The following is a 9658-nucleotide window of genomic DNA, read 5'->3' on the forward strand; positions in this document are numbered from 1 at the left end:
CTGTTACTCTTGTGACTTCTGTGGAGGTGACAAGGAAACCGTTTTCGTTTATTTTTCCATTGCATACAGTACTAAACTATTCTGAATTGCTGTGGAGCATTTTCAGTTGATTTAGAGTTCATTTTAACATTGAAAACATGAAATGGACCAAAGTACCAAAATTCCCTCACTTTAAAAATGATTTTAAATGTAAAGTTTTACAAAATTGTAAAGGTGAATAGGCACTTGCACAAAATTGTGTGCGAATTTTCCTTTTGTGTGTGTGTGTGTTTAACCAGACAGTTTTACCTATATATTATACTATTAGTTTATTGATATTGTATTTTTTACTCATTCTCTCTCTCTCTCTCATGGTATTTCAGCATATCTCAGATATATCTCTTCTTGTATGGCATTAATTTAAAAGACCTGTTGTGGTTGTAATATTTGTAGCGAAACAAAATTAATAATACAAAATTATTAATAAACAAAATTAATAATAAACAACCAGACAGTTTTACCTATGAAATTGTTATTATTATCATTCAGCTATTCTTATTCTTACTCTGTTCCATACTAATACTTTATCAAGGATGTCACAAATGTATTAATACAAAGTGCAATTTATTTGAGCAGCTCAGTGTGATTTATTAATATTTTTATGTTATACATTTACCACAATAACGACTTAAATGTTTGAAAAATACATTTTAAAACTTAAAAATGGCTGAAAACGTCTACCTGCACTGCAGATATGACACAGATTCATCTGTTGTTTGGAGTTTAATGGGATCTGCACAGCAGCCTTCACTCGCAATCCCACAATGCATTTCACTTCCTGGATACCAATGACAACGCGCTGTATCCAAGCATGGCGGTGTTGTGTTGTCTTATTATTTTGATATATTTAGAAACCGCGCTTTGCATTGAAGACACGAACGCTACAGGACACGTTAATATCACACTCAGAGACACGAACGAGACGTCTTCTGATCGAAACGAATCGCTTGATTTCACGGATCTGGAAGTGAGTGAAACTCCGGATTATTTCCCAGCTCCAGCAGCCTGGACTCCAGAATCCGTGACGGTGTTCCCGGATCAGACCGAGTCCTCGGAGAGCTCCATCCCCGACACGAGCCCCGAATCCCCGCGAGCCGCCACAGCAGCTCAGCCTCTGTCTGGCGTCCTTCCCGCGCCGCCTACCGAAGGTGAGAGTGCACACAGTATGTGATGCTGCCTTACAAAGTGTGCTTGTTTACTCATTTCCACTTTCCCCTCAGTCTCTCAGCTGTGTCCGTGCAATCTTCAGGACGGGCAGTGCGACATAAACTGCTGCTGTGATCCGGACTGCAGTGAGGAACTGGCCCTGTTCACTGACTGCACAGAAGAAAGAGTCAGGTCAGCTTTGTTTCGAGAAGAAGCTGGAATAGTAGATGATATGTGACCCTGGACGACAAAACCAGTCTTAAGTATCAATTTTTCAATATCAATAAATAAGCTTTCCATTGATGTGTGGTTTGTTAAAAACGGACAACATTTGGCCGAGATACAACTATTTGAAAATCTGGAATCTGAGGGTGCAAAAAAATCTAAATATTGAGAAAATCAATATTTAGCAATGCATATTAATAATCAAAAATTAAGTTTTGATACATTTACGGTAAGACATTTACAAAATATCTTCATGGAACATGATCTTTACTTAATATCCTAATGATTTTTGGCATAAAAGAAAAATTGATAATTTTGACCCATACAATGTATTTTTGGCTATTGCTACAAATATAAATATACCCGTGCTACTTAAGATTTGTTTTGTGGTCCAGGGACACATATTCTATGGAGGAACGTTTAACCCATTCCATATAAATATCTAAGATTAAAAAAAAAATTCTGTCATCATTCACTTTCATTCTATAATTATTATTATTATTATTATTATTATTTATTTTTTTCATCAGTGGAAAACAAAAGGTGATTTTTAATTTTGGGTGAACTTATTTAATATGATCCATAGCCATGGAATTTATTCCTGATACACGTTCTATTAAAAAAACGTAAAGATAATATTAACTTTATTTGCTTTTCATTGTTTAGTTTACATTTTACTTTTTTTTAATACTTGTAGTTTGCGCAGTTAAATTTATTCAGCGTTATATATGAACCACAATTTTGATTTTACTTTTTAGAAATGGAATTTTGCTGAATATGGGAAATGAATACGGGCGAAAATTTTAAATATTTTTTACTTATTTATATCAAATATAGTTTCTTATATAAAGTATTTATTATAAAAAATAAAAGAATGTATGTATTTATCTGATATTTACTCTCATATATACCAAGTAGCATATCTATAAGTATAAATTTAAAAATAACCTTTTTTTCTGGTATTTAAAAATGAATTGAAAACATAGTTTGAGTCTCAGAATTTGAATTCAGTGTGCATTATCTGATAATTTGAGGATCAATTGGGATGAAATATTTGTGATGTTGTAATAAAATATTTATGATTGGACATTCTCTGGTTTGATTTTGCATTTGGTAACTGACAGTGATTAAAATGAAATCCTGATGTGTTACTAAGTTCCACTGTCCTTTCAGTAATGACCCCAGACCGTGCAACCAGGATTCAGCTGTGTATCCCCTGAGCTCTACACAAGAGGGTTTATCTAGTGTCCAGTCCACTGTACAGCAAGACGTCAACCCTGATGTCTTCTGTATTGAGTCTGCTAACTGTACGAGAATCCTTTTATGGCATTTGAGCTGTTTGAAGTCTTTAGAGCTAATTTTTAATTTAATTATTAAGCTCGTATACACCCTTAATTCCTTATACTACCTTTTAAAGTGCATTAATGATATATTAATTCATAATCAAGCTGTGAATCCTGCTACCCATATTCAGACAGGCTGTATATTTACAAGCAAATGTTTTCAATCAGTTTAAAATTCATACTTGGTTCCTTTTTAGATGAAGAAGGCTTGTCATTTGCTACACCAGAAGTTCCCACTGAGGATAATTTTGACTCCCTTTTTGGTCGATTTTTGGGATTCTTTGGGCGTCCGAGTGTGACCAGTGCACTTCAAAGCCCTGATGTTGGAAATTCATCAGGATACCAGGTAAAGTTTTTGAATATTTGATAGTTAATGAAAATGACTGTGTGACTTTCTTTCTTCTGTGGCGTAGTGTGCCATGTCCAATCTGGATGAGTTTGTTCTGACACTTACATTAGCATCAGGTTTCATAAGAAAACAGCGCTGAGCTAGATTTAATATGATTGTAACCCATCAGTGCTTGTATTGATTTAATATTTTGCTCTCTCTGTCAATGTTTACCTTTATCAAAGAACATATTGATTTCTAAGATGTCAGGATGAATGTTCTTCTGCAGAAGTGGAAAGCGTAACTTTCATTTCAAAGAATTGGATTACTGTACATCCATTTCCCATTTAACACCACATTTGTATCAATGTATTGTATTAATTTTCTTCTGAAAACGCTATTTGAATCACCCTTGTTACTACTGCTAACCCTGTAAAGCCTGACATATGAAACAGTAGTCCAAAAATGTGGTGTTGTTTTTTTTTTTTAATGGAACAGTTTATTGAAGACATAATCTAAAAATAGTTTTCAGGCTTTTATGGCTTATAATGAGAATATGGAGTTCAAACTTTAGGTGAAAAAACATCCTAGTTTTATTCAGAGGCCTAAAAATGAGTAAAAATTTGCAATTTCATACAGTTGCTGATATTTATATGGCGAAAAGGTGAGATGAAGTTATAATAGCTTGTAAATCAATGAGATCTTTATAACAAAATACCAGCTGTAACTATATATCTATTAATAATATGTGACCCTGAACCACAAAACCAGTCATAAGGGTCAATGTTTTTGAAACTGAGATTTATACATGATCTGAAAACTGAATAAATAAGCTTTCCATTGATGTATGGTTTGTTAGGATATGACAATATTTGGATACAACTGAGATACAACTATATGAAAATCTGGAATCTGAGGGTGCAAAAAATCTAAATATTGAGAAAATCGCCCTTTAAAGTTGTTCAAATGAAGTTCTTAGCAATGCATATTACTAATCAAAAATTAAGTTTTGATATATTTACAGTAGGAAATTTACAAAATATCTTCATGGAACATGATCTTTACTTAATATCCTAATGATTTTTGGCATAAAAGAAAAATCGATAATTTTGACCCATACAATGTATTGTTGGCTATTGCTACAAATATACCCCAGCGACTTAAGACTGTTTTTTGTTGTCCAGGGTCAGATATGTCTTAGTCATATGCTATTTAAATGGTCTGTTTTATGATCAAAGCTCTGTAGTTTTTATTGTGGGGCAAAACATATAATGCAATGCAATATAATGATGACTGAGAGACGAACAAATAAACATTTCTCAAATTTCCTAATAGATCATATTTGATACTCACATTTCAACATGATTTTTCTAAAACGTGATGTATGGATAATCAGGTAAACCTTTGATCCAGGCGATAATTTAAAGGTCAAAATCTGATACAGTAGGTTTGAATGAATGAATGAATGAATGAGGCATTTATATATTGCTTTATTGTATATTGCTGTACACCCAAAGCGCTTTACAATCATGTGGGGGGGTCTCTCCTCAACCACCACCAGTGTGCAGCATCCACTTGATTTCACTAGTCTTTCTCTGTTCTGTCTTCAGTATGGAGAAATCATTCAAACAGTAAATGAGACTGAAGAGCAGGAATTCTTCACCTTCCCTGCCTCCGCAGGAACAGCTCACTGCTTAGACGCAAACCCTGCTGGTAAGACAGAACTTATTCTGAAGAAAATGTTAGTTCGGCTTGTCCAAACAGTTGCGGCCACGATGCTAGTTGAATTGTTCACCCGTTTTAATAACAACAACAAGCTTCATGGTTTGAGGTAACATTTATATCTGTAGCAGTGTGATGTGTAGGGTTAGAGTTTTAGTGATGCTTTCCTTTTAGGGTTGACCCACTTGCTCTAGACTAGATGTTCTAGTCTGTTGCTAAACATGGATTACCCTGATGTTTTACAGGTTTTCTGAAGGACCAGATGAGCAGATGTATGAGGAGCTTTGATTTGGTGCGAGATTGTGAAACACTAGAAGCTCTGCGCTTGGAGACTTATATTAATTTCAACATCCGTTCTGTGAGTTTTTCACCACATATCAGTTTGTAAAGAGTTTTATTGTTATTATGCTATTTAACAACTCTTGTTTTTTTTTTCTAGGAGAAGATCCAGGAAGCTAAAGTAAGCCAGTTTTGTTTTCAATGATGTACTATTTGCATTAAAAACATTGACTCTGCATATTAATTTGACATGCTTTCTGTTTGTTACCTGAGGTCATTGGTGTGGAGGTAGCAGCCATTACTCTGCAGTCTTTAGAGGGCACACAGACACCGGTGGACCCAGCTGACTTTGCATCCTATATTCCTGTGCTTCTGGAGTCTGGTGACATCTGCAACAACGTTGTGCTGCAGGTGTGCACATAATGAATATGTTATTAGTCTCTCAGAAATATGAAAAGTATCAGGAATCATAAACTTTTTAACAACATAACTTTTACGTCAGGTGAAGTACACTTTCAGATACAGTGAAGCTGGGGAAATCCTGAATGCGATGGCATCAGTTTTGCTGGGAGCCATTAAAAGCGTCACAGTGCCCATTCAGCAAGAGTTTCAGATTACATTCTTGCAGGTATTTGATTCTACCCTTTTCATATTTTCTTGAAAAAATTGTAATTAATTGTAATTAAATGTATTATTTTATTTAAATATTGTAAAATATTTTACATTTATTTTATTTTACAAGTAGGAAGTAACAGTTTTGTGTACATCCATTGGCAGGGCATCTCTAGCACACCAGTGTTGCAATTTAGTGGCAATCCTGGCTACGTGGTGGGACGGCCCCTAGTGGCTGGGACAAGGACAGCAGAATATCCTTTATAATAAACTCTTTGGACAGATGTCTCCTTTGTGATGAAACATAAACAATTACATCATTAATTTTTCATTAGCATGTAACATCAATAATTTATTCCCTAATATGTACAACACATTTTTTCCCCTCTGCTGTTTAGACATAATTTCCTCAATTAAGTTTAGGGAGACTAAAACAATTAACAAAAACATCAAAGCAAATTATTTTTTTTTTTAAATGTTAAGCCTGTTGTCTATTCAAGCGTCCACCTTTGTGGCACAGTCCTTGACCCCTGTTTTACTGGGATAGTTCAGTCCGCTGACCCAAAAGGATCACTCACTATCCTCCAAAACTCTGGAGATCAGGATTGCTTGTCTGGGTCATCTCGGCGCTCCCCTGTCCTGTTTGGGATTGACATGGTATCAGGCTGCACTCTGAAGTAAGAGGCTATTATAATGATTTGTTTTCATGAATTAGACAAATATTGTCCAACAATCATGTAATATTCATCACCATTACTATTTTATGTGCATTAATGTTCTCCCTTCCTGTAGGTTGAACGATGCAGTTAATTGTTCTTTGGTATCTGAAGTCATTTTGTGGGCACTAAAAGGCCAGAGCTTTCCGGACCATGTAGCCTCATTTGGAAATTCCTTGCCTCAGAACCCCCTGGACTGGGTTCCAATACAGAACCAAACCATAGCATTGGTAAACAGCCTACTTATTATTTTCTCTGTGTGTGGAGTGGAGAACTGGTGCTGAAGTGAAAGAGAAGTGTTTAAGTTAGAGGAAATGTTGACATGTAAACTTGGCTGGCGGTCACCATGATGATGCAAAGCTTATTTGTAAACCACTGTTTATTCTCCCAACGAATGTCTTGCTTAACTCTTTTTATGGTTTACCAAGGGTACGCAGGCTTGCAGCATACCACTGTCTTACCATCTTGAAGTAAAATGGACCCAATACGGAACCTTGGTGAACCCCCAGGCTCAGATTGTGAGCGTCATGGAAACAATTATTACTAACACCAGCAGTTTGGTAAGTTAAACATACCAGAACATTGTTCATGATTTTCAGCAATTATGTAATAGTTGTATTTAGTAACCACAAACTCGTTTCTCTTATCAAAGTTAAAATTGTCTGGAAGGTCTACATACAGTGGAAGTGTATCATACTGTTTTACTTCTCTGCTACAAAAGCATGGCTCAATATTACCCTCAATTTGAGGTCTTTCACAAAGACATTGCAGATTTCATGTGAAATTAGATAAAATGTTAACACTGGAACCTTTCTTTGTTTTAGGCCCTCCTTACCAGTGCCGATGGTCTTCTGTCTGTCACAAGCTCAGTGGGTTTTGTTGATGTCTCTGCATCAGCCAGTCCAGGATTCAAAGTTCCTCCTACAATTGATGCTAAACTACCCTTTGACTTTTTCTTTCCATTTGTATAATGGAATATTGTATAATGGCTTTCATCTCTTTTGGCCACAACATGAAAGGAGGACCACTGTTTCTATAACCATGTTTCTTTGAAAATTTTGTCTTACTTAAAGTTATATATAGTGTATATTTATTGTCTAGTCATTTTGTACATAATGCACTGATTCACATTTTTAAAAATAAAGAATATTTTCATATTAGTGGACTGATGTGGAACAATAGTGGTGTAGTATATGTATGTGTGTGTATACAGTGTAATTCAATTTCAATACAAAGACATGCACAAAATGAGGAATGAACAATCATTTTTTAGAATATTTACTCAAAACTCACCAAAACATTTAAGTACAGAAAATGTGCGCTATCCATTGTAAAATAGGTTGTTAATTTTGGAACTGTTACATGAGCGAAATGCCACTACTGTTAATAAGCCAATTCATCAGCCAGGCAGATATGTTGGTCTATTAATATTTCATATCTCATTTACAAAATAGTATTTATTGCATAGCTTTCAGTTGCTCAAACACATTCACATTTATAATGAGAAAACTTTAAATGTACACTTCATAGATAAAACAACAATACTGATGATTTACAATCATCTTATAATCTATTGAGGCAAGTTTAATATTCCAGTATATATAACTTTATAGATATCTTTATAGATTTCCTTTTTTTGTAATTTGACCTACATGAGTCACTGGCTTTAAAAAGCATCTCCCTTTATGTGTGCTGTTAAAGATCTGCCAAGGGATGGAGATCGAGTTTGGCTTAAAGTGACAATAAACACATCACACAATAACATGACCTTCTTCACATTTCGTATGGAATGAATAGACATGAATAGTCTTAACCTCAGTCTCGTGCTGTGATGCGTTTAATGAATAACCTTGGAGCATCAAAATTCAACGCAGTGCTGTTTTAAGATTGCACGAAGTCTTGCATTTTCTTGATCCTGTTGAAAGATTCAATTAAAACCACTATTAATTGAATAATTAATAAAAGGAATCATTACTCATGGTTAACAAGAGCTACTCACCATTTTTTTGTTCTGCTCTTGAAGTTCATTGACTTGATGAACAAGGTTTTCTTTGATCTCTTTTATTTTCTTAACTTTGTGATGGGCACGATTTTTCACAGACATAATGATACCTATAAGAGAGCAAACAAGTAAGAAAGGAAAATAAAAGTATTAGAGTGGAGATTAGAGGATAATGCAATGGCCAGGTTCCAGAAGTAAAACTTACATTAATTTTGTCAATAGAGAGATAGATTTTTTGTGATCATTTACATAAACACATAATTAATTTAGTAAAATGGACCAAGTACTGAACCTTAGTGAACCCCCAGGTTTAGATTGTGAGCATCATGAAACAATCATGACTAACACCAGCGGTTTGGTAGGTTAAAATTACCAGAACATTTTTCATGATTTAATTGTTACGTAAAGTTTTATTTAGTAAATATCATCAATAAATAGTTTTATATTTTAGTGAAGTTTTTGACTTGATTACACATTTGCAATGTTTCTTAGTAAGATAAATTCATTCCCTCAAGAAAGAATTTATGTACACAGTGCTTTCATATTTTAACTGATCCAAATTGAAGTTCTAAATATTTAGTTGCTGGGTCAAAATAATTCCCGTACCATTTATGATCCTGGCCACTCTCCACAACCTGAGCAAGATCAGAAGCCCCATGGCATCAAATGCATCTTCCTTTGAGATATATACAATATCCAGGATGAAGGATACCACCACTACAATCCCATCAAACACCTCAAACTTATGGTGGAGGAATTCTAAACGATAGGCATAGATTTTTCCAGACAGTTCTACCATGAAGAATGTGAGAAGGGCGAGGCTGAGATAGTGGAATACCTGGAATAATGGCAGGAACATTTGGATAGAGGATAACCACAGAATAATCGCTGACATATAATGTGTCATGTGTCAACAGAAATATGACATCCATGTTTTTTTGTTGACTAGGCATCTGAAGAGGACTCACCTGCGGAGCAATTCTGTGATGATCTGCTTTAATGATAGACAAGTCAATAAGCAACTCGCACAGAACGAAAATGGCATCCAAGACGACCAAGCAAACAACAACAATCTAATCAACAAAATAATAGTCCAAGGTTATTTTCAAACATGAAACAACATTTTATATCTATATAACACATATACATAGAGTGTGAACGTTTACCTGGAACCTCTCTGTACTGTAGAGGCGGCGTAGGGAGTCCCTAAAGCTGACCTGTCCCAGGTGCTGTCCTGTGGCCAGCT

At 35.0% G+C, this 9658-nt stretch overlaps 2 protein-coding genes across 2 annotated transcripts in view; one reads left to right on the forward strand and one right to left on the reverse strand.

Moving 5' to 3' along the window:
- Positions 1-38: 38 nt before the first annotated feature.
- tctn1 (tectonic family member 1) lies at positions 39-7561 on the forward strand. Its single transcript, XM_058788398.1, has 14 exons — positions 39-1187; positions 1260-1377; positions 2584-2717; positions 2951-3099; positions 4692-4794; positions 5049-5161; positions 5243-5263; positions 5356-5493; positions 5585-5710; positions 5860-5948; positions 6234-6371; positions 6487-6640; positions 6839-6970; positions 7235-7561. The coding sequence occupies exons 1-14, from the start codon at positions 851-853 to the stop codon at positions 7379-7381; spliced, it is 1899 nt and encodes a 632-aa protein (XP_058644381.1). The 5' UTR covers positions 39-850; the 3' UTR covers positions 7382-7561.
- A 111-nt stretch (positions 7562-7672) lies between these two features.
- Positions 7673-9658, reverse strand: part of hvcn1 (hydrogen voltage-gated channel 1) — a 3331-nt gene continuing 1345 nt past the window's right edge. The window contains exons 2-6 of the mRNA XM_058788401.1: positions 9579-9658; positions 9381-9485; positions 9019-9250; positions 8410-8522; positions 7673-8325 (exon numbers count right to left, since the gene is read on the reverse strand). The exon at positions 9579-9658 is cut by the window's right edge and continues 128 nt beyond it. Coding sequence (XP_058644384.1) covers positions 8269-8325; positions 8410-8522; positions 9019-9250; positions 9381-9485; positions 9579-9658 — 587 coding nt within the window. The 3' untranslated portion in view covers positions 7673-8268. The remainder of the gene's footprint in view (positions 8326-8409; positions 8523-9018; positions 9251-9380; positions 9486-9578) is intronic.

Source organism: Onychostoma macrolepis, chromosome 10, assembly GCF_012432095.1.
Source record: "Onychostoma macrolepis isolate SWU-2019 chromosome 10, ASM1243209v1, whole genome shotgun sequence".
NCBI lineage: Eukaryota > Metazoa > Chordata > Actinopteri > Cypriniformes > Cyprinidae > Onychostoma > Onychostoma macrolepis.